The 25,976-nt window shown below is 45.4% G+C and overlaps 2 protein-coding genes across 2 annotated transcripts in view; one reads left to right on the plus strand and one right to left on the minus strand.

Moving 5' to 3' along the window:
• The first annotated feature begins 311 nt into the window (after positions 1-311).
• The window catches only part of LOC135385217 (transmembrane protein 145-like), an 86,187-nt gene continuing 60,522 nt past the window's right edge, over positions 312-25,976 (plus strand). Inside the window, exon 1 of the mRNA XM_064614417.1 lies at positions 312-380. Within this exon, the coding sequence (XP_064470487.1) occupies positions 342-380 (39 nt within the window). The 5' untranslated portion in view covers positions 312-341. The remainder of the gene's footprint in view (positions 381-25,976) is intronic.
• Positions 1,159-9,226, minus strand: LOC135383123 (apolipoprotein D-like). Its single transcript, XM_064612730.1, has 4 exons — positions 9,017-9,226; positions 4,251-4,381; positions 3,126-3,211; positions 1,159-1,601 (listed from the first exon to the last, which is right to left on the minus strand). Exons 1-4 carry the CDS (start codon positions 9,137-9,139, stop codon positions 1,294-1,296), a joined length of 648 nt encoding a protein of 215 aa, XP_064468800.1. The 5' UTR covers positions 9,140-9,226; the 3' UTR covers positions 1,159-1,293.

The following is a 25,976-nucleotide window of genomic DNA, read 5'->3' on the forward strand; positions in this document are numbered from 1 at the left end:
GACGTTGCCCACCTCTGTGAAGCCGACAACGGCCCTTTCACCACCATTACCACCTTGCTGTTGAGGAACTTAACACTCATTAATCAGCTGTGTGCTTTATGAGCAAATCATAAGCAACCGTTACCATCCAGTTACCAGTTCTTTAAAAAACGTAAACAGTGCGACGTTGCCCGCCTGAGCGTGACGAACTACAGCAAGCAGTTCCATCACTACCACCACCATGAATAGCTGATTCCGCTTCGACGGAACAACTACTGTGTCTACATGTTCCTCCTTGCTAACCTGCTTTGTCTCCTGCTTTCCAGAACTGGGCATTCCTGTCGCGCTTCTGTTTCCTGTCTATGCATGGACACTTCTCCTACGACTTCGAATACCCTTTGGTGAGTTAAACCTACCTCATTATTACTATACGTTTCAGTGATTAGTCATTTACATTTGGGTAGGCAAGTCGTAAAATGTCATGTCATGCTGTCTCACTTGGGATTTTCGGTATGTTGTAGGTGGTCAGTGCGGTGTAAAATGACACTGTCGTTTCGAAATCGGCTGGAAAGGATGCGACCGTCCTTTTAAAAGTACCGTAACGCAGCAGGAAGGTAGTTGACGTTGACGCCGTAGTTTAACACAGCTCTTATTGCTCGTAAACGCAGCACAACAAGTCACAAATGTGACAGAGAGCGCATTATATCTTAAATTTGCTATAAAGTTGAGGTAAAACGGCCCACCAGAATTTTTTCCCACTGGGGTATTCTGGCGGGAAATGAAGCGACAGTGGTATATGTATGGTGAGCTAGAAGTTCTCACCTTCTAGCTCACCATAGTATATGTTCCCGACTGACTTCTGTTGGCTATACGGTGCCGACACGTAGGAAATTGTTTAGTTTTAGTCCCAGTGTTGTCCGCATGCAATGCAGTTCTGCCGCTCTACTTGACGAGCAATGCGCAGTTGATGACCACTTCGACACAGTGTTACCGTTATTTTCAATTTTAATTTTCTATAAACTACGAGCGCAATTGAGACGAAAATTTGACGTATGAGTAGTAAGGGCCCAGCCTATCCAACAGACAAATCTTCTGAAATCTTTAGGATACCTCAAATTTACTTGGGTGAAAGAAAGGTAGTAAAGCGTCCTAAGAAGAAGCAGATGAAGGATTTCAATCGCACATGTATGACACATTTTATTTCTTCTGTGCGTGGCGCATGGCACGGAAACAATGACGATGAATGTGCGGAGAGGTACATATCCAACATGTCACATCTTTATCAGAGCAATGCGAGTGTTGTATGAGAGGTAATCAAGGTTGCGATCCACCCCGGTTGATGTGAATTGGCCCGATCGAAAATATACCGTCGTTATCCGCTTTGCTACTGAGCATTCCCGTGCACTTGGACTGGTCGACGAAGCTTAATCCGTGGCTGTCAATCCCGAAGCTTTCGATCTTCCGGCGCATCTTGTCCAGCACGTTGTTAGGCAGCGTGGGCGTTCGGCTCAGAATTTGAGCGTCGTGGACGTGGCCGAAGAGGATTCGCTTGCAGGACCACGTCAGGGCGTACGTACTGTAATCTGTATCAACTACAGTGATGGGCATTCGACCCAGGACACCTGAAAGTTGCGGAAAGAGAAATGAAATGTATTGGGGCGAGTTTTAAGCAGATCGGAAACAATACGAAACAGAAATCGAAACGATACAATTAGTAGCGCTATCATATCAAAGCTCAGCAATGTGATGCCAGCCCCTTCGCAGCAATCTATTCGCTTATCGTGTTTTCGAAACCTTATCGTTGAACGCCTTCCGATCTACTAAAATGGGGAGTTTTAGTACATCGGAAGGTGTGCACCACAACAATCCCGAAAACGTGATAAGCCAATGACTCAGTTTCTTGGATGATTGGGATGAGGATGTGATAAAGAAAAGAAAAGAAAAAGGGGGATGTGAGTTGCGACGAAGTCGAACTGTTTCTTTGAACTGGGTGAAGCATACGATCAACAACAGCAGCAACTTTATTTTCATGATAATGAACATAGACACTAAGACGATATGTACTCGGAATTGCGCTAGTTTCCCCAAACGGGGCTGCCTCCGGTGGAGAGACCACCGAGGTTTTGGGCGTAGAACTTACTTTGTGCGACTCTTAGTGTGATTTAATGAATTAATTGTGATATAAATTGCTAATTGACTGACAATATTAATTAATGCATTCATTTAAGTAATCGCGAAACCACAACGCCAAATACTCGTACGTTACATTAAAACTGCTTAAGTGTCAGCCGGAATCGGGAAAAAATCATCCCCGGAAAAAAACGTTCCCGGTGGGAACCTAGGTTAGAGCCGGGTCCTAGGTTAGTTTTCAGAGGTTAGGTTAGTTTAGGCTTGTTTTTGGCAGTTCACGATGCTGTTGGGGCGCTCCGCATTGCTGGGCACGCGTGCAACGCTTCGCTATAGCGTCGTTTGACAAAAACTACTTTTCTTGATACTTTTCCTACGGGGACGATCTCTCCGGGGGACATTTTTTCCGGGGACGATTTTCCCTACACCCGTGTCAGCCACATAATTCAAGCAACACATCATTGGGCCCACTATTGGGCCAATATGTTGTGCTGTTTGGGAAGCTATCGGAAAAACGTCAAAAGCATCACTTCTAACTCATCAACTCTACGTAAAAGAAAAAACAAAACAAAAACAAGAATGATATAGATGTTGATGTTGAAACGAAAATGAAAGGGAGGGCAAACTGAAGCGTAGAAATCTGTGAAGTTATATTTCACGCAGCGATCGAGATTGCATGTAACAGAGAAAGAAACAAAATCTAAAAGAAAAATGGGAAAACGTAAGCATTCAAACTCAACTCTACGTCAAAAAGAAAGAAGGATAATGATGTTGATGTTGACGTTGGAAAAGAAAATAAAAGAGAGAGAAAAGAAGAAGGTCTGTGACGTTATAGTTCACTCAGTGTTAGAGAACAATAGGCAACTTTTTGTGTGCTTTTGTGTGCAACGGTGTCTACTTTTAACTCCATCTCAATTTTCGCAAACTGAAATCGTGAACTTGTGGCATGAGTCCACGTGATCCATGGGAGTCATTCAGATCTACTTATTCTTGAAAAGAGACATTTTTAGTGCGCTTACCGAATCGGAAGCTGAGCATCATCTGCGATGGCCGAGTCTGGTCAGGAATGGTCAGCGTGCCATCGTAAATGGTCGTATGGTCCAGGCTGCGTTGTCCAAACAAGCAATAAAATGTCAGTAGGAACATCATTGTAACTACAGCTACAAGGCCTGGTAACTTGGCATACCATTGGTAATGGTGTGGCATAATGGGACTGTTAAACTGTTCAAATATTTAAGTAAGTAAGTATTGTTATTATTATTAATTAAGTATTATGGATGAAACAGGATAATAAGAATTGAGGTGTCATAAAGGATGTTCATGCTAGTTCAGGTTTATTGTACTTCTTAAGTTCTTTTGGAACAGGAGACTGGCTAGTGTCCGTGTCAGGTAAAATAGACAGAATTCATCAGGGAGTGAGCTGATGTAACATAAAACACATAGAGAAATTCGTGCAATGCAAAAGGAACGTGGCCTATGAAATGCCGTTGAAGTGCGGAAAAGTGCATATCGGGCAGAGTTCACGATGTGTGAACACTAGACTAAGCGAACGTGATAACGGAAAGAACAGAGTACAACAGACCTACTGGACACAGAAAAGCCTGCGCTTCTTAACAATGGACAGGAAGCGAGAGAAGCACTGAACAAGAAGACAACAGAACACATTCACCAGTGTAAGTTGTGGTCCTATTCAAGATACTATACGAAACGATTTGTCAGGGAAAAGAGGGTAGACCGTTTGAGGAAGCCAGGCGCATCACAAAACCAGGGATATAAGTGTGTAAGTGTAGCATCTGTGTACATTATTCAGAAAATAGAACTGTAAATAAAACTTAAAATAAAATATAACTGTAAATAAAACTTATATGGCAGGAAAACAACTCGTTATGTGCAGGCCTTGACGCTGACTGGTTGGTCTGCAAGGGGGCGCCGTGAGTAGAACAAAAAATGATGGTGATGATGATGTGGTAAGGGGAAAAATGGGGATGTCAGTCGCGACAAACTCTTTGTTAATGGACTCATTCTGTTGCGAGTACCGTGCTCCGGTGTGTGGTTGCATCCGTCTTGTGTGTTTTCAGCTGGGGAATGGTTGCAATGAAATTTTACCGGTTTTAGTATTAACTAATGGTACACTGGACACTTACCCAACTGCAGCCAGCGCATACGTCCTTGCGTACTCGCGGACCTTATAATCGCTACCTGCTTGCGTGATATTCAGCTTCAAGCAGTTGCTCGTTGTCGATGTCTTCTGAATGACGTACCACACGCCAAGAAACTGCAAGAGCGCAACAGGTTTTTAGTGCGGCAAAGACGCACGGTAGACCCCATATAAACACCAAGGGATATAGTAGCAAGGTAGAAGATCCCGTTAAATGGTAAGCAAATGTTAAGAGAAGAGCCTGGATACCTTCTTGGTGTGCATTTTCTTTTTCGCCCTATATATTTTTCTTTCTATAGTCTCAGATTTGCCCCTTTCCTTTTTGTTAGGCTTGTTCACTGGGCTTCAGAATGCCGAGCCCCCGATGTTACGCGATGGAAAAAACAAACGATGACTTCTAAAGCTGGAAGGCGACGATGATTTCGATTCCGTCACGCTTGCGAAGTCAGCAGAATTGCGACCGACGGTGACTCAATTGAGGACATAAACAAAACATCCGCACGTGACATCTTTCACCAGAGGGCAAGACCTCTAGGAAACGATACACAGAAAGGGGGAATAGGTTTATTGAAAAACAAAGAGAGGGCAAAGATTAGTCATGCACAAGCCGACTTGGTATTACAAAAAAAATAAAAAAGTATGCTGGAGTAAATGTTTCTCAGAAATATTTTCCTGAAAGCGAAAGGACGAGTGAATCTTGTTTCAAATTAAACCTTTGGATGTGTATTCCTGCGTCTCGGAGTTTTCGTTTGTATCATGGTTCACCAGGTAGCCTGCACATTGTGTCTTCTCCAAGTTTGTACGTATGAAGAGAGTGGCAGACGCTACTCTTCCCTGAGAATAAGCTGTGTGGGATGGAGGATTGTAGAGGCGTACCGCACGGCTACCCGCTCCGTAAAGTCCCGCAGAACAAGGTGCTCAGACAGCCAGGAGTGATCCATCCCTGCTTTTTGGCAAAACTGCTGGGCGCGTCTCGTCGCCACGCATAACACTTTTTATCTGGTCACTGGTAATGCTTCAAGTTGCGGCCATCGATTTGTGGCCTTGCATTCTGTCGCGCACTCGTAGCCGTGTACGTGTTCGGAAGGATACAGTGGTGCTCGACGTGGATTTCGCGGGACCCGTGGGCTCGCGAACTCAATTATGCTGAACTCACTGTACACCTTTCCATATTATTCGATTTTTTCTTTACTGACTAAGAATCGTGGGAGCGGCGCAATATCGTTGTATTCCATCCCAACTACCTGTCGGAGAGAACTTTCTTTCATCGTACATGGTTGACATGCCTTTCCTCCTCCCGAGGGCACACCTGAACATTGCATTCTGTGTTCCTGGCTGTCTATTGGAACATTTTCTTGTAAAGTTGTCGGTTGTACTATTATCCGTGCCGTCCAATGTCCGACGACCATGTAGCGTACGATTTTTCCTTCGGATAACTGTACACGGAATATATTGCATGCTCGAGACCGTCGCTGTCGGCGGATACGAGGCCTCGAAAATAATTTTATCGTCAAATACGCTGTGGGATTAATCCCACAGTTTCCGTGGACTCCAAACAGTGAGAGTCACCTTTGGTCCAAAAGCATGTTTCTATTCCGAAATATGTTCAGCTACACTACGCACTAGATGGTTCATAGCATAGATGGGATCCATATTATGGGATCCGGATCTACCACGTTTTTTTTTTATTATTCCGTGTTAGCGCCACGAAGCAACTGCGGCTGTGAGCGGCGCTACCACATGTAGACAGATGCAGAGAGGACAGCAGGAAGCAGTGGGGGGTTAGCGTGAGTCCTGGGCCGACCTCAGGAACTGTGCCGACATTCGTCTGGAAAGTTTTCGGAAAACTCAGTGCTTTTTCTACTCTCATTACTCAAGTAAAGGCATCCGAAACTAAATCAATTTCGCATTGGGTCGAGGAATTTATTTAAAACGCTGTCGTGTCCCACTTTAAATAATCGATCTGATTTCCATATGTCACGGTATTTGAAATCATAGTTAAAACTGTTTTCACGAAATCTGTTGCCACTGTTTTGCCTGTTTAAACATTTTGACAGGACTCAGTATAGCTTCGTGAGAAGCTGGGAACATAGAATCGTCCTCTCTGACACAGTGGTTGTACTTGAGAGAAAGAGAGAGAGAGAGAGGGAGAAAACGCACCATAACAGAGATGTTAGTCGCGTCAGTGCAGCCAGCTGCTCCGGAACACTTGGTGTGCCGTGTGTTTTAAACCAACAGTCTAATCACTTTCTCGCACTGAAGTGCGGTTATCGGCTTCACGATAACGAATGTTTCGGTGACAGGACAGAAACATGCGTGGCTCTTCGCAAAGGAAGCCACAGAGACAGATGTAATTCCAAGTATCATTTTGTTTCCAGTTTCTTACGCTATTTGGAGAATAATAATTACCTCTCAGGTGTACGAAAGCGAACCGCACAGCTCATGTCAGGTGGTTTGCTACAGTTTATCATGCTCCAAGGTCTTGGTGAAGTTCACGGAACAAAATCATAGATTCGCCGTGCGAGAAAATATATGAGGAAAATGATTAAATCCGATGTACAAGTGTATGCAAAATGGCTACCATCCTACAAAGAAACTTGACGGCTATCGCATTTCGGGGATTTTGGGGATGACTTCCGCTCATTGGATGGAATGTACGTCTATGTATTGTTTTTACTGCTGCCACCGAACAACGGCAAGTATTCAATTGTTATAGGGAGCAAATAAAGAGTGCCGTCCTGACGGATTTATCGGAAAACTCCATAGCGTGAAACAAATCACGCACGAAAAAAACACAAAACGAAACGAAACATTGAGACACTCTCACGAACCTCGAAGAGGTAAGAAAACAGTGCAGTGTACATACACTTGTCCTAGTTGTCATTTTGTCGATTGTGTATATTTGCAAATTGACCTCGTTTGCTCAGGTGCGACAAATCCGCTTTCCCATACAGCTTCGTCACTGACACTTCGATCACGCAAACCGCAAGGAGAGGCATAGTAGAAAATACACAATTCGATCTCTGTAGACGAATACAACATAAACGTAAACCAATTGCAACGGCAAACATCGCGTCTGGAATACATGGGATTTCCCAATCAAGCACGGAAACCATTAGATCGGCCGTCGAACTTCGTCGATCATATGTGATCGATGGGAATGAATCTGATTAGCTTTCTTTTACGGAGGTCGTTTTCCGTTGTATTTAGCGGAGAATCAGATATTTGTCTTTCCGCAGCCTAAGTCCTTGATGGGTTCGAGGTTCGACCCAAAAGAGTTCTATCCGATATCCTCTCAGTAAAACACGCAGACTGGCACTTGAGACGTCGTAATGGTGACTGGCCCCAAAGGCGTGATAACGACACCGGGGCCCGTGCGATGCAGTCATAATTCGGAGGAATGGGCTGTACCGTGTCATGCAAGAAACACTGCGTAATTTACACTAGCAAAATACGTCCATCTCTCTGTTTTATGCCGACGGGTGCTGTCTGCACGCTCAAAAGCGACATAGAAATTAGAAAAGTATACCAATGTGTATCGATCGAACTCGTTATGACCTAAAAACAGAGATGGGACGAATCCCAAATTTTCCGAATCCAGGGAAGGTTCTGCGATTCTCGTCTTTGGAATCCTTTCATAAAAAAGAGTTCAAAAATCCAGAAAAAAAACAACAATTCTACTGAAAAGTGTTTCGAAGCAGAAATGAATTTGTTATCTTTGTTTAACGAAAAAATAAATAAATAAATAACTCTAATAACTTAAATAACACTTTCAGCGGAAAACATACCCATATACTTATTTATTTAACATGTTGCTCATCGACTACAGGAAATACATAAATTCTCGAGTCTGAAGTCTTGCCATCAAACTAAGAATTATGTTACTTTTGAAATACAAGAGTTCCTGCCTGAATTCATCAATATCTGGAGCAATGTGAACAAACAAGCAAGAAAATAAACGGCGGTCAATCAGGCTCACTGCGGACTCTGGGGGCCCCAATTAAAAAAAAAAAAAGAAACAAACAAGATTCGACTCGCGTTTTGGGCACTGGGATTTGGATTCCCGAATCTCGAATCCCTGTCTGGGATTCGATGATTCCGTTGAGCTATCCCTACCTAAAAATGACGTTGCCCTTGATGTGTGAGCAGGACAAGACGGTCATTCTGTCACAAGCAACCGCTTGAGGGTGAAAATGGCGAATGTGGTTCGACTACAGCTGGAGGATGAGGTTACGACATTGCGAGCTCTATAGGAACACGTTCGCAGGGCTACAATAATTGGGAGTAGATTTACAGGTAAGGTGCATTCCGCTCACACTTGTGTGGCTACAGGCTGCACGTGCCGCACGGGCAACAGCAGACAAGGCTACAAGCACCGCTTGCACACACTATTTCATCCAGAATCTGAATCATGAAGAAAGTTAAAAAAAATTGTGCGTGTATAGGGAGGGCATTCTTACGGGTACGTTAGGTTTGTAACAGCTTTGTGTAACATTGCCGACATGCGTCTGACGTTTTAATAGCAAGACTCCCCCTATGAGTACTGCACAGGGAAGGAAGGGAAGGGTGCCGCCAAACATTCGAAGGGTGTCGGGGGTGAAAAGGTAGGAAATCGCTGTACACCTAAACGGAATCGTTGTCGAGGGAAATCTGATATATCCCGCAAGGAAAATGCTAACTGTGCTTCTGGAAACACGAAAATAAGAACCTTTGTTCGACGAAACGAAATGAAAGAAACGAAAGTCGACTCACCCTTCGCGGGTCGAATTGTTGCATGGCATCCACTGAGGGGCAAGCACCCGTCTTGAAGCCATGTCCAAGCACCGAGGCGGGCAGGGCGATGGACAGGCTCAAAAGGACAAGCAGGGACGACATGTTCACAAAGCGGCAGGAGACAAAGTGGTTGCGGGCTCATATACCCACAGAGTGTGAATGAGTCACGTGGGTGAGCACTCTGCAGGCGTTTCGATAAGGAGGAGATGAGACAACGCGCGGAGGATGCCGCTGAGATGGCCTTGGACGACTGACGCGTCATGACGGATGACGGTGTGTGACGGTATAGGTTTCCTTCTAACAACATAGAGGAAATCCAATGAAGCGACAGGAAGGAGATTTGAGTCAGTCACGTACAACAGTTTGTCATTCTCTAATAACAACAATAAGACGTCGGTCATATTAAACGCATATGAACAAGACTAAAGGTAGATATCGTGGGAAGAACAATGCAAACAGGCACGTTACAATCACTAGACGATTGGAATTTAACAAGACAAGACGTGTATTCATATTTTTAATAAATAATTGCTGTTATTTTTATATTATTATTATCATCATTAAGATAAATTATCGCTAAACATAACCTGAAGACACGTCATCGTACAAGTACCGAACAAGCGCAGTATGCGTACAAGTACCATTGTTGGCGCGCCACCCACAACCTGAAACAGTGATGATTTATTTCGTGTACGCGTTTCGTATTCTGAGGTAGATAGAGCCGAATTTTAATAATAACTCCTAAATAATTATTTTCGCTCGGTTATGTCTGAATACGTGTTCTTTCTAGTTGGAACAAGTGCTTGTATTGCTTGAAAGCAAAGCGTTGCGCTTGTGGGCAGACCTGCAGAGCAATTAACCAGGAATAATGCAATTACTGTGTTCAATTACACTTTTAGTGATTAATTTCTTCAAGAATTACATGCACTGTTACGTAATCGTAACTGTACTCGAATTACTTTTGCAAAGAAATTGTAATACTCTCGGAATTACTATTTGAACTACTTTGTACGCGATTTGTATACAAGCTAATTTCAAATGACGATGGACAACACCCTGAGACACGGGAAGATGACGACCCAACACAAGTTCTCACTAGCCTCGTTTACGTGAATCCGACAGGAGCGAGTTGAGTCCCCAGTCCAATCCATGCAAACAAGTTCTGGGAACTTTGTTGTGTTGTCCTTTTCGTGGTGTGTCTCAGGGTATTCCTTTATCGTCGTGCTTCCCAGTGGACCTGCGCCTTGTCCCTCCTCATTTCAAATGTTGAATCACTTTCGCAACATCCGCGATTTTTACTCTTTCACAACACTCGGAAGAAAAGGTTCTGTGCACGTGCAAACAATAGAAAGAGCTTCGCGCATTGCGCAGAACCACTGCGCTATACCTTACGTACGCAGAAGCGATAGCGTACGATGCCCTAACCCCTCTATTATCGTGTGCGAACGCAACGCGTGCGCAGCCGTCAAAGCCAGGGACGGATTCCCCGCCATTTCATAGCTTCGAATGTTCGCTTTTGCCCGCCTCCGCCTGCGCAGAGTGGGAGGCCGCTAAATGGTCAGGAGCGTACTCACAACCACGTGCGGAATCGCTAATTTGTGTTCACTTCCTAATTATCATAGCAGCAGGCTGGCAACATAGTACGCTTTGCGCTATGATTGCTGAAGAGTCGTTCCCTGCTACCACTGTGATCGTCGCCGTTGGCAGAGGAGGTTGAACGTAGAAAATAAGTTCGATGTTCGACGTTAGCGTTGGAAATACATTTTGCTTTCCTCTTAAATCAGGAAGGCATCGCAGATATGACGACCCACTGCACAAACATATGGGATTCATCGCTGCCACATGGGGAAAATGAATAAAGAAACCACAGTGACGAAAATATGCTGCATGTTTCTTTTTCATAGCTTTTCTAAACTTGTACACATGCAAGTAGGCTGTACAGGGTGTTTCAGTTAAATCCCCGGGCTAAATATTTCGCGAACCGGTGCACCAATCGAAGAACTTTCTTTTTTACAAGTATCTGTCCGATACCGCCTGCAATCTGCGCACCGTGTGAATGAGTAGGAGGCGCTCACTATTTAAATAATTATTCAAATGAGTTTGGTCAGAAAACATTGTTTCTAAAGCAGGGCGCCGTAGGTATTAAAATGGGTACTACCCCTTTTGAGGCTTTCAGTGGACACCTTATAGAGAAAAACCTGCAACCGAAGCGGATCATTTGTTGCTGTAATTAATTGGTTTCGGTTTACATATTCTTGTCGCGGCTGGTCGCGGTGAAGCGCAAAAGGACGCTTTTCCACTCAGTTATACATCGATGAATTACGTCCTTACACCAATGAATTACACAAATGAATTACGCCCTTTTGCGCTTCGCCGCGACCAGCCACGACAAAAATATGTAAACCGAAACTATCACAACGCACGTTTGTCGCAAAACGCACACTTAATCGGACAGCTTAAACCGACGTAGGCATACATAGACATACTTGTGATCATATCCAGATATACAGGGTGTTCAAAATTAAGCTTTCACTAGCACTTTATAAATAGGCGAACAAAGGAAAACTGGCTGCTATTTTTCTGTTCCTTGAAGAAGAAACAGGTGCTACATAATTAGCAGCACTTGTTTCTTACACAAGTAGCGTAAAGTTATCATCCGGTTTCGTGTCATCGCTGTGTTTGCGTGGCGCTCGTGAAAGCTTAATTTTGAACACCCTGTATGTTATGCTATATGATGATCGATGCGCTATGCAATGCGGTAAAAAGACTGTAGCATGCGGAAGTTCCCAAAAGGGGTAGTAACCATTTCAATACCGACGGCGCCCTGCTTTAGAAGTTACGTTTTTTCACGAAACTCATTTGAATTTTCATGTAAATAATTCGCGCCTCCCGCTCATTCACACAGTGCGCAGCTTGTAGGTGGTATCGGACAGATACTTGTAAAAAAGAAAGTTATTCGATTGGTGCACCCGTTCGCGAATTATTTAGCCCGGGAATTTAACTGAAACACCCGGTATATTGTTCCATATCCTAACAAATCCCTGGAGTTGAACATCAGTCTGAAGCTGTATTAGATCTTCCTTTCAATGTTTTCATGAAACTTTGAGGCTGCGAACACGAGACAAGTACGCAATGTGTGACAATGTTGAACAGAATGCTTCATTCTCCACGCTTCCTCGTGCGGCTCAGTGGTTGGCGACAGCATCCGCTCTCGTGCAGTCCAACGGTTGGTGCCGGCGTCGAATGAGCCACTACAAAACATTGGTCTTTTCTTTGGTTTTACTTGCACCATGGTCATTCGACGATCGCTGACGAGGGCGGAGCAAGCGGGAGCTTGGGAAGCTAAGTAGTAGCGAAGAGCTCGTCCCAGGACAATCCCACGTTCGTCGTCGGCATATGGTGTGCTGACATAGCTGGCTACCCACATAGAAGCGTCTCATCGCAAGTTCTAACGAGTAATCCATTTTCAAGACAGACCTGATCGATGTAGCAACTTAAAACAGTCAGCAATAACATTTTCAAATGTCATTAAAGTGGGCATGCAATGGGCTGCAGCTGCAACGTCACAAGTCATCTCATGAGTACACTACTGTGTCAAAAACAAAAGCGCCACTACTATGCGAGAAATAATTTGAAAGGCACCTTCCAATCAGCTTGAAGCCTTCATGAAGTATAATATGGGACGAACTAGAAGGACAAAGTGGGGTAGTTGGCAAACGTTCATAATTCGCTAACATGCAAATTGATGACTTTGTCCGTGTCTTTTATGCTGCATATTAACAAAATGTGATAATGTAAGTCTATCCAGCAGTGCTCCAATGGTGCACCTATATTTATGACAAGAAGTCGTGCAGGTATCAAGGACAATAACTCTAAGAACTCCAAGGTTCCGAAGGTCAATGAACCTTATATGATTTCCTTTGCTATTATTAAGCCACAAGGAATTTCCCTTGTGTTTCGCTTAACTTTAAAAAAAAAGGACATTTATCGCTGTCTAGCATCCTAACGTTTCTGCAAAGTAAAAAAAAAAACTATTTCCCCGTCAATTATAAGATTGAACAACATGCTAATCTTTTTTCTTAATTTCGTGTTAGCGCCGCGAAGCAACTGTGGCTATGAGCGGCGTACAGACGTGGACAGATGGAGAGAGGACAGCAGGAAGGAGTGGGAGACAGGGGGGTTAGTATTCGTCCTGGGCAGACTTCAGAGGGAACTGTGCCGACATTCGTCTGGAAAGTCTTCGGAAAACCCAGGGAAAACCTCAGACAGCACAGCCGGCGACAGGAAACATGCTAATCATCGTGCTCCAGTACCACTAGTCAATACCATCTCATGCGTTTAGTTCACAAGACGTTTGGTTTTTCAGTAAATATACAATAAGATTATATGTATTGTGTACAACAAAAATATGTATTGTAATGAATCCATTGTGACTCAATTACTTTTTCTAGTTAACTGTAGTTGTTAGCTGAGTTACGATTTTTATTTTGTAATTGTAACTGTACTTTAATTACTTTGATGACAGTGTAGTTCCAGTTGGGCTGCAATTCTTATTTTGTAATTGTAATTACTTTTATGACCACGCAGTTGTAATCGGAATCCAGTTGCTTTTGAAAAGTAATTTTTCAAGTCTAGCTGCCTGTAGACCACTTTGTTCAATGCCGGAGTGTACGACGCACAGAGCGAACAAAAGAGACGCTAGGATCTGAGTTTAATAGCGAATTCTTCTAATCGTTGCAGCGCACAAAAAGTTGCCGTGACTCGAATGTGAATGTCACGAGGCCGCTTCAATCCAACGTTCATGGCGTTTCATCGGTTGTTTGAGTTTGAGTTTGATTGTAGAAAAAACCCCGAAGATATTGAATTCGTCACTGACGAATTCTGCTACTCCCACAAGGAGAAAGAAAAGGAGAAAAGGAGAAAGAAAACAAAGAAAAGAAAAGGTGAAAAGCTAAAAATAGAAACACATCACCCCTCCCGTTTCATCGGTCCTCGTTCGCTCTTCATTCGTCCCTAGGCTAAGCCAGGCTTGCATACAAGATACCCACAAAAATACTCGGCTCATTTGCATAGCGAAATTTGATATCTTATATCTCAAAGTACGTTCACTTCACAGGTTGTTCAATAAGGATGGTGCATTGGAATAAGCATTGGAATAATGACTGGACTCCATTTCTGCTATCTCGGATTTCCCAGAAAACGTCTAATTAATTAGTTCATTAATGCATTTATGCAGTCACCCAGTGTCACCCAGTTGTCGTATTGGAAACGCTGCCCTACAGGATGTTCGCCTGGCTCTATAACCTACCTGCTAAAACGGAATATATTTTGCTCTGCGAGCTTTTTAAATAAAAATTCTATAAGGAATAAAAAAAAAAACTTGTAATTCGGTAGCAATTAACTTGAAAGTAACTCGATACTTTTCTAAAGGAACTTCAAGCTTAGGAATTTCAAGTTCATTTTCATTACGTGTAACTTTGCTAATAACTAAGTTGCATTTCTTGCACAGAAACTTAGCTGGTAGTGGGTTCCCTTTGTCGAGTAACTTTCCCGTCTCTGATGGCTTGTTCGTGCGGATTGCATACGAATTCTAAGCGTGAGACATTCGAAGCAGGGGCGAAAAGAGACGAATCACGGAACTCACAAAATTCAGTTGTGTTCAGTCGGAGGCCTTGCGCGGTCTTGTTTCGTAGTCTTCCTCTGCACGTAAAGTGATACTGAGTGACTTCATAGCCTTTGCTGGGCAGGTTCGTAGAAAGCTACAGTGTTCTAGAGTGACGTGAACCACGTGACATTTAGGAAAAGACGTTAATTGTTTTAGTTGCTGGATTATTTTTTTCCCTTGTCCACGTCGTTCAGAGCATGACGGGCTCGGTATTTCCCGTGCCACTATTAACAACCTCAAGGAAGAACTATAGTGCCGTCGCTCCGAACAAAGAAGAGAATAAGGCAGTAAAACAAGTAACGAACAGACGCAATACCCTTTCCACGAAACGGAGTGCCGCGATTTGAACAAAAACTTCACCTTAGCGGTAACGATTCTAGCGAACAAAAATAACCACATTTCTATTTCGATAATGGGTGATTTTAGGAGAGTCGTCACCGCTACACTCTTAAAAACGAACTTCACCACATAGCACGCTCCTAGCCAACCATCACCCCGAATGACAACGTTCTCGCCCCTGATTTGTTGAAAACGGGAGGAGGAGCCTATTTTGTGCCGTGCATAATGGCACAAAATAGGCTCCTCCTCCCGTTTTCAACAGATCAGGGGCGAGAACGTTGTCATTCGGGGTGATGGTTGGCTATGAGCGTGCTATGTGGTGAAGTTCATTTCTAAGAGTGTACGATACTCTGCCCACTGGACGTGGTAATTTGAGGTGGATATAATGATGTGCTTCACGTGGAGGACTGGCGTCCTGTAGTGTCCAGATATGCGAGTGGTGCTTTTCGCGGCGCCGGTAAGGTGGTCGTGATCATGGACCGATCAATTTCATTATTGTGAGAAGCCGAGAGTTCAGCGGAGTCAAAGCCGCTATCACTGCGGTTCGGAAATGCTCGTTGTACGGGCAATGGAGGGGATGACGTTCTAAAGACTTTCTAATGCCCCTGCCACACGGCAAACCCAATGGCATTCCTATCGAATGACAGTCGCACCGAATGTCATTCGTTTGCCGTGCCCCGAGCTACACGAAGAAACAGAATGTCATTCGCAAATGGTATCACTGTCGATAATTAGGACGGTAGGGGGCGAACATATGAAGCATTATACGGGCATTTTTATCTCTTTTGCTCGAAACTAGCGGAGCATTAGGTTGGTTCACAAAATCGTTGCTTTTTCAAAGTCATTTAATTGGCTAAGTACCACAATGAAAGACAACTAAGAAGCCTACCTGCAACGCACAGGGCAACGTGGCGTCTGGGAACGAGGATAGTTCTTCGAAACACAGTCTTTGGCCTTCCTTCCTTCGTGTCAGAAGTTATCAAATTCACGATAAAATATTGAAGTACAACTTTCATTCGTCTTTCATTTCCTCAAACGGTTTATCGTTGTTGTAATTGGCCACCTCTCTACTGTGAAGGTATGGTGTAAGTGCGAGAGCGAAAAGCGAATGAGTTCTCGGAACTCATTCGCTGGGAGAATATCATTCGCATGTATTGCCATTTGATTTCACCTTGTGGCACGAAACGAATGTCATTCAGTGCAAATGTCATTCGCTGGGAATGACATTCAATTTGCCGTGTGACATGGGTATAAGCTACCACCGTTGATGGCATCTTCAAGAGTCCACTCAGGGGGTTCTTGTGAGGTATATCATGTGAATCTGTTCTTATCATGACCTTGGAAAAAAGCTGCATAACCACTAAATCTCTTGCACGACCGATGAAATACAGGTGCCACGTTTTCATCGGCTTATCTGATGACAAGGCACGGAATACGTGCGAGACTACAGCCGTGCTGCTTGGTCACGCTGCGTGCGCTTTCCCTATATATCTGAAGGTAAGCACCCCAAAGGGCGGATATCGCTCTAGCATTACATTGACAGCCCTAACAACGTGCCCCGCATGCGAGTCGAAGGAGCAATCGATGGATATCGACCAATAGCTCATTTCAATATCCCGCCCTTCCGTGAAAAGCGGGTCAAGCCTCTTTTTTTAAACAAACCACACCGCACGCAAGAAATGCCTCTCAGTGAACGCGGCTAGCTGGCCTGAAAGTTGAATGTATTTTACTACTAAATGGAACAAAAAGCAAAGAAGACAATGCGGGACTTGTCGCCTGCACAGGTAGCTCGTAGGTTTCGTTCAAATTGAGTTAGGGCGAGAGCGCAGCTCGTAGATTTTGTGTTTGCGCCGGAGCTTCTGCTGCTGCCGTGAAGTGGTGTGACGTTGGTGTGACTGAGGGAGCCTAAGGGTCATAGTATACCGACACACATTGCACCGTAACCCTCGTAAAGTATCCATGGCATGACTTCAGAACAAACGACGACAGTTTCATTCGCCTACTCGCAGTCGAAACCGGCGAAGTTTTTGCTTGAATCGAAAACCGTTAAATAAATTTTTCGGTTTCCCTCCTGAGCGAAAAAAACGTATATGGTTTCGATTCCGTTCCGGTTCGCACCAAAATAGCGTTTTTTTTTTCGGTTCCGGTTTTCGATTTGCCCCGACACCCAGGTGCAGATCCGTCTCTCGTGCGCTTGTCAGGGTGCAGCATCCACACATACCCCCTAATTGATTTCGAGCAGCAGAAGTTGCTTGGGGGAGCTTTGACTTTGGGCCTGGTTCTCGCGGCTGCTTTTGCCAGAGAGTCAGCGTGGCACATTGCCCGGTATGCCCTTGTGGTAAGGCATCCACTGTAGCGATGCCGCAGTGCCCCGTGATTGAAGCCGTACTATGTGCATCACGCTTAAGAATAATCTAGTAGGTGTCACTAGCAAAAAGGTAGTAACCACTTGTCTCAAAGTTTACTAGAATGTCAGTAATTGCACCTAGTAAGTGACTGGTAGTTCAGTTACTACCCTGCTAGTCAGGGACACGTCACTAGCCTGGCAGTCTAGTGACAGTTACTAGGCAAGCAAAACTTAATTGTTAGTAAATGTTACTAAGTATAAGGCCTTGTACGCATTACTAGGTCTGTGGACTACAAAACAGCACTATAAAATATGGATAAATTACCAACAACTTAGTGGTCAGCATGTGACATGCCAGCTTTATTCACTACAAAAATACAGTTAGAGCTTCTTAAGGGCAGAAATTAAACTTGTGGCTGTGGGAGACATTGGGCCCGTCGTATCAATTCCGAACATTCTTTCTAGAACGCTGTACGTGTTCTGGTTTCTTTGGCAGTATTTGACATTGAAGGTCCAGTACACAGCCAACAGTAATGCCACACCCTCAATGACATCAGTACATTCGACATCCAGGTCCTCAAATGTGGCCCTTATATTTGGTGCAACATGCAGTGGCTCTCCTTCGATGACGAGCGTCATCTCTTTTTTTGAGTGGCGCATCGCGCTTTTGTGAGTGGCGCCCACGACTGGCGGCTGTCCATCACAAGGCCGAGGTACCGCTGCGTCTTCACCCTGGACAAGGGTATTCCATTTAGGGAAAGCGGGGGCAAATGAGGCCAACCTTTCACAGGCCCCAGGTGCATAAAGCATGTTTTGTCTTGCGAAAGTCACAGCCCGCAGGCACTAACATAGCTATCAACCGCAGTAATGCCGTCTTGGATGGCTTTTCTGAGCTGACCTGGTTTTTTCCCCGATGCCCACAAACGTAAGTCGTCTGCGTAAACAGAAATGTTCAGCGCCGGCATTGACCTCGGTAAGGATTTGGGAAGACCAGAGAGGACAAGGTTAAAAAAAATGGGTCTCAGTACGCATCCCTGAGGTAACCCAAGATTCTGGCATCTCGGTAAGCTGAGCGTCGTTCCCAGGCGGACCCTAAATGTACTGTCACTGAGGAAATCACGAATGAAAACGGCGGGCCTCCCTCCGATGTTGGTAAAAAAAAAAAAAAGTAAACCGCTGCGCGGTTCTCTTTTTGCACTTTGTGGCATTGTCCACGTCGGAGATGAAATCTAATAGTGCGTCAGCACCACTTAGGTGTGTTCTGAATTCCGTCATTTGGTCTGGAAGGATAGCTTTGGCTTCCAGGTACCATGACAGTCGCCTGAGCAGCATGCGGTCTGTGAGTTTGGCGATACATGAGGTGAGGAACACGGGACGATAGGATGGTATGTCGTTGACTGGCTTGCCCCTCTTTAGAATGGGAACTATGACACTCTCTCGCCACTCGGCAGGCACGTTACCCGATACCCATACGTTGTTGATATAATTGAGAACGGCCTGGGAACCACATGGGGGCAGGTTTCTCAAAGCTTGGTAGGTTATGCCATCGGCTCCCGGGGCCGATTTTGCCTTTAGGTGACATAGTACGTATTGTAACTCGCACATCGTAAAGGGGAGATCGAGGTCTGACGGCATACTTTGCGGTTGGAAGGTAGTTGCAGGAACGTCTCTGCCTTCGCCGAATTTGCTTGCAAAGTCCTCGGCGAGCTCCTCCATTGATGTGTTCTTAGCCATGGCTAAAGAAGCGAAAGGATTTCCGCTTTTGGAATGTCCCATAAATGCGTTTGCCACGCCCCATATTTTTCTGGCCGGTGTGTGCTCATTTAGGGATGCGGAGAAAGATCTCCACTGGGCCCGGCGTAAGGTATTTGCGTAGCGCCACAGTACAGCTGAGACCCGTTGATACTCGGTCCTGTTCGCCGCAGAGGGGTGACGTCGCAGGATGCGTTGTGCCCTTTGGCGGACTGCGCAGAGGCGAAGGTACTTGAGGTCCGGCTTAGGGCTCTTGCATGCGATGGCGATGGTCACAGACGCGGAGGCAAGGCACCGCCTTATGATACTGGAAATGTCATCGTGGTCCGTGGAAAATCCGGCGCGGTACCTGTCCCAGTTAACTACTGTGCACTGTTTTTTTTGTGTTTTTCCTTGTACGCTAACATGACCTCAATCGGGAAGTGGTCGCTTCCCCAGGTGTCGAAGAGGATAGACCAATGCGCTGGGACATCAGTGGAGTGGAGCGTGACGTCAATAGCACTAGAGTGTGGGTGTCAAAAGAATGTAGCTTCGCCTGTATTCGCAACCACTAGGTCAGAGTCTGCGAGACAGGCAGCTATGTCCTGGACGCGTCTGTCTGTGGATTTTGCGCCCCATCGAGGATGGTGGGCATTGAGGTCTCCGCGTACTATCAGAGGTCCAGGGAAGACTTTCAGTATCCTTGTTATGTGTGAGGGGGCGACGTGCCGTCCCGTCGCGTGTGGCCTGATGTAGACAGAGACTACGATGATCTTGTGCTGATCAATAAGAACCTGTACTGCTACGCACTCCGTGACATCGTCAGAGAGGTGCTGGGACGGTAGTTGTTGGTGCGGGAGGTTTTGGAGAACGAATATGGCGGCACTGCTGTGTTGAAAAGTGGGTATGGTGGCTGTGGTGTACTTGACGAACCCCCCGATGTTGCACGCGTGTGGAATGTTTGCTTCTTGAAGTGCGAGGATACTGTAATGCGATTTTTGGAGCCGAAGTTTAAGTTCGGACAGCTTGGGGCGCAGCCCAGCAATGTTCCATTGGAATATTTTGTGGTATCCTCCCATGCCGGCACTGAAGCCCGGCACTAAAGTGACACTGAGCTTGTCTGACAAGAACCCCGATGAGGGGAGGAACTGAGTATTTGATGCAGTTGTTGATGAAACATGTCGCTACACCGTGAAGAGAGAGGCCAGGGTGTGCTGCAGTGGTGCCAATAGCGTTCGGAAATCCCGGATGCCTTTTGGGATCCAAGGGCGCTGGGGGAGGTGCTGTAGCGCTGTGAAGGCGAAGTTGATTATCGTGATTACCACAGACGGGCGAGATTGTGTCCCTCCTGATGTCCGTTCTCTGTTGCCTCCTCTGGCTTTGAGGTCCCCTTGAGTATAGGCGCGTCCTTGCTGGTATTGCTGTTGGAGCGAAATTGGCACTCGTGTGTCTGGTCTGAAATTTTGTTTCCCGTTATGCCATGTGGCTGTGTATCAGGCGGTCACTTGGAGCGGCTTGGAGTGCCAGAGCGGCAGCGTAGGAGCCTGAATGAGACGAATCGGCCGGAGGGTGCCCGAACGCTTCTGGGCTGTTCTTTCCCCAAGGTTGCAGAAAAGGTTACTGGACGTTCCTCTGTCGCATTGCTTTCCGAGCCTTCTTGATCGGGACTTCATTGGAGACACTGAACCTGTATGCAGCTGTCTCTAGTTGCCGTACAGGGCAGGTCTTATCGGTCATTATATGCTGCTTTCCACAATTTACACACTTTATGCAGTTTTCATCTGCACAGTTTTGCACCTCATGATCTCCTGAACACTTTGCGCATACCTGGACGCGGCGGCAGCTGTACTGACGTGGCCGAACCGTCCACATTTATGGCATTGCGTAGGATTTATCCGAAAAGCAGTTACGGGGGAGAACACCACTTTCACCCACTCACCAGGTTTCCCAAGTCTGTGGACGCTGACGATTGGGATGTTTGAACGGATACGTGCTGCGATAGTGCGGTCACTTGCGGTTGTGTCAGACACGGGGACCAGACCAGTGGTTGACCCCGGGGGAGGCGGCACGAAAGCACGAACAGGGATCGCGCATAGATAATTGAGGCATAGAAGCTTGTTGACGCCTCCAGACGTTTTCACATCAACTGCAACAATGTTTTTGTTGCGGTTGACGCGTATTTCGGAGAGCTCATTTGGAGCCTCAGATTCTAAGTATTGCTCCAGTTTGGTCAGCCGAAGAGACGATACACTGTTTTCGGTGCCGACTGGTCGGAATAGGACTGAGCGCGCTGCAGACGGCCAAGTGGGTGATACGTTTCTTGTTCAGATGGAACAGATTACGCACGATAAACTGTCAGGGTGCCCATGCGAATACCATTTGCTCTTGATAAACCGAGCTGCCTGCACAGACTGCCGGCACGTTGCTCGGCAGCTCGAGAGAGAGGGAAGGGGAGGCCCGTCTTTGCTTCGTACTGCAGACGGTTCGTTGTTGGGATCAACTGACGTCCAATAATTTTTGCATATTTCATTCGCGATTTCTTCGATGGCATGTACCACTAGAAGGAAAGGAGTGAAAGTAAAATATGAGAATTGTACATGCACGCATGAGAAGCTCCTGTGCTGCATGTTTTGTGCATTTTGACTGATGTAATCTGACTCTTAGATACAACAATGTTCAATCTGAATTCAATTCAATAGCAATTCAATATTTTATTTTCCTTTCGGTTGGATGGGGAAGCAAAAAGCGAAGGAGGCTTGACTAAGGCTCCCCTTCCAATGTACACCGTACAGGAACAATACAAGATGACAAAGTAACAATACAAAATAACAATATACAAATTAACGAATTACGAAATAACAAAGTAACGAGGCAACAAAATTAAATACACAATGAGGATAAAGGGATTTGTCCATGTTTAGAATGAAGCCAGTGAGGTTCTTTTTGGTCATTAGTAAAGGGTCCGGTGTAATTCTATCATATTGATTAAAGCTTGAAACGGACATATATTGTACTGCTTGTTTCGGTAGTACATCCTGAAAAAAAAGCAATTAAATGAGTGAAACATTGGCTTTTCTGCCTAGCCGAGGCAACTCGGGAGCGCTGCCCACAGATGCCTACATAAATCAGCATGATTAGAACATGAGGTGCATACCGGCCATGCTCAAAATTCCCACTGACGCAGAGGCGGTTCCATGAAACGGCCAGCGCATCTGATACCTGAAACCTGACCGCGCGCTTCTCGGAATCTCTATCGTCCCTAATCACATCTCAGTAGAAAGAGACAACGGACGTTTCTCCGTGGTTGACGTCAGCCTGAGTGTACAGCTTGTCTTTATTAGTCATAGCGCAGTTTCGTTTTGCGGACAGCCCTTTTGGCTGGTAGAAGCTGTTTAAGTGAGTACCAGACTTGGGATATGCTACAATCAATAGACAGGGCTCGCTCGCTTCACGATCGATGGGAGTGAATGTGTAATGATGCGCGTGCTTTTTCCGGAAACCTGCGGCGCGCGAACTTCCGCACAGTGGCTGCGTCGTGCTCGTAGCAATTGGGGTTGGTGGTACTGATTTATCCAGAATCGCAGGCACGGGAGGTTGCAAAAAATTGGGCGGAGGGTCAGTGTTACGGTTACGTCATAACAGCTATACGCATCAGTACTGACCTTCCGTCATTCCGACATTCCTTCTAAAGCCGAAATAGCAAGCCTCCTCTTTTGAGGGTGTACAGAAATAAAAAGAAAAACGTTAGGGGTGTGTGGATTGGTGGTTGTCTGGATTAATCACTGGTTGGTACTACATGTCTTTCCGAGGAAAACTTGGTGTAGCATCGGAGTTTTGAGTGGTGTGCTGCAAAGTCTGCTTTGCACTTCTACTAACAGTTTGGACCACCATTACGTGCACCGTTATTTGTTTGCATGTCCAGGATAGTCTGATCTGAAGATGATGATGGAGTGATAGAGCACTTTGATATGGCGCCTTTGTAACGTGCTAGCATTCGGGGGCTCACTTCCCAGAAATTCCTCTGCCTCTACGCTAAAACTCAGCTCGGATTATATAGATAGCTCCACGGGAACCTATGCATAAAAGTTTATGGTCCTTATACTTGAGTATAGTCGCGTGAAGGAAGCTCGTTTATGGCACACAAAAAGGATTTGCGTGCGGGAGGTGGACGGTTGTCGCGTTGTGCGACCTTTCAAACTTATGTATTTATTTATTTACTTTCGGGGCCGTGACACAATACAGGGGGGAGTGGATAACATTTAATACTATAATATTTATATGAGTAGCATACCGTAAGATTTACAAAGCCCACAAGAACAAATTGCACAGATTCGTAGACGTGAAAGAATGAAATGAAAATGGTACATTTCGGTCGATTAGAGCAAACAATGACTGCAGAAGTGTACAACAGAGAAATTGAAAAATGACTATGCAGCGTAATGGACGCATAACCTTGCATAACTTAACGTAACTTAACATCAACGAGGTAAAACTTAATCGTAAAATGACCTCGTTGAGCATGAGGAAATTCCCACTTTCTACGGGGGATCGGTACAAGCTGAGATATACATAGGCTCTTGCATTAACGATTCTCTAAGGTAATTATCATGATAATAAATTTTGTGAAAGAAACGGAGACGAGTCATTGTTGGCCGAGTGGAAAGCAGAGGCAGGTTGAGGTTATGTTGCATAGTGCAGGGCAGTTTCGTTTTAAATCGAACATGGCACGGAAGTTGGGTCTTTTGATTCGGACGAAAAAAATATATGTTGAAGGGGGCCTCGAGCGATGCAAAACGCGCCCTAAGCTCGTGCAAGCAGTAATTTCCGGGATGGAGAGGAGGAAAGATCGGAGGCTTTTACGCGCGCTTCCATCGACACCGAATAAGAGCGCTTCCTGAGGCGTTGATTTCCCTCGTACAGGGTAAATTCTTTTTTGTGTCAGAGACGGGGTACTAGTGTCAGGGCCACGTTGTTCTCGCCACCGTGTATCGTGTAGTTTATTTCTAGCAAAATCGTAAACTCGGCATGTGCGGCGAAAAATCCCACAACTTGCGGTCGCATACCACTGTAAGTATTTAGATAGCTTTAGTATATCGTACGCTGTCGCTTTTGCGTACGTAAGGGATAGCGTTGGTGGTTCTGCGCGCGCCCATAACAGAAAGAGAGCTTCGCGCAGTGCGCAGAATCCTCAACGTCTATCCCTTACGTACGCAAAGGCGTACGATATACTAAAACTCTCGTTTATCTCACTGAAGTCAAATTAGTATCATTCGATACGCCGTGAAACGCCCTTTCGTGTGGCATGTTTTTATATGTGTATCATTCTGAGGCTTATGTACTTTAGCTAAGTTCGAATGCGGAACGTATGCGATATTACGCAAATTTTCGCCACAGATCTGAAAAATGCCATCTTCGATTTTCATTATTTTCGGCCACACGAGTATCTTCACTCCTCTTCTTTCTAATGGCGGGAAGACATTTTTCCTTTTTTCTGCCTGGGAAGAGTAGCGTGTTTTTTCCCCCTCAAGCAATGTTTACGACACGCCCGGCTCGCAGGCGTCGCTATACGCACATTAATGCGCCAGACGTGCACATCGAAGCACATCACAGAATAGTGTATCACGCTGAGCCTAGACACTATGCACAGCTAAGTCCACTCTATAATATCCATTCGGTGTGTCTAGTAACAAAGTGGATGCTTGCAATACGCGATGCAACGACAATTTCAATGTGGTAGACCCTTCGGACAGAAACGAGGTAAATGCACGTTCAGAAGTATATTTTATTGACACAATAAATATGTTTAGCTGAGTCTTCCGTGACCATATCTAAACATAAGCTGGAGAAACTTGAAACACAATTTTTTTCGTATTGCCTCGCTGCTTTTGTCCACACTAATTTTTCGCCGGGGCTGGGGATTCGTTTTGCACGCTTCCACTGCTCCGTTTTTACCAACCTATGCTCCTGTGCCTTCCCTTCGGAAACATGCAAAATAATTACATTTAAAGAGCGAGGTTTCAGTTGCGCTACAAAATCTGTATCCGTCTGAATGACGTCCGCGGGCGAGGACCGTAGGTTGTACACTGTGGCACTGTGCTTCAGGATGCCACCGATGCCGTCGCCAGCGTTCTTTCCATGGCCAGGAGCGGATAACTTTCTTAATGCTGGTGACTTTGACATTTCGAACACCTCGTATCTATTCTTAGAGTGCGCACTTGCGCCGTCGGACACGTACACACTCGCTGTAAATCGCTTCATGTTCTTCCAGCCATTCATGAAGCCATTAGAGAGCCAGTGTTGTGAACACACTCACAATCTCGTGGCAGATATCGTCACTTATTACAGCGAGTCTGCGGGACTGACCACTTGTAGACACCACGCACGTGATAATCGTAATCTTAATACTTTTTTTTTTCGAATGGTAGCTTTAAACAGCATCAGGCAGGACCACAGTCCAGTTGTGTGCAAAATCGAAGCGAAACACAACTGTGCGCGGTCTCACACAAAGTTTCTCTTTGCGGATGACTGCTTTTTGCACATTCCTTAGGTACTTGTGACGTATGTCATGTGCTGAGAAATCCAGCGGCAACATGTTTCAACGAAGGCCTCGCATGCAAGGAAGTTCTTCTCGAGCCTATACCTGGCTTCCACAGTGAAAGTTCTATGTCGCACACGTCATGCAAAGCAACGTCTCGGCTGTAAAATTGTTCTGCGTTGGGCACATGTCACACTTTCCTAAGCTGCACTCATTAGTGGTGGTAACACACATGCACATCTCCTTTAGTTCGTCGTCGCTGTGGTGTCATTCTGAGGCATTGTTGATAGCAGTGATGCAGATAGAAACGTTTGCATAGTAG

The sequence above is a fragment of the Ornithodoros turicata genome, chromosome 2, assembly GCF_037126465.1.
Source record: "Ornithodoros turicata isolate Travis chromosome 2, ASM3712646v1, whole genome shotgun sequence".
Classification (NCBI taxonomy): Eukaryota; Metazoa; Arthropoda; class Arachnida; order Ixodida; family Argasidae; genus Ornithodoros; species Ornithodoros turicata.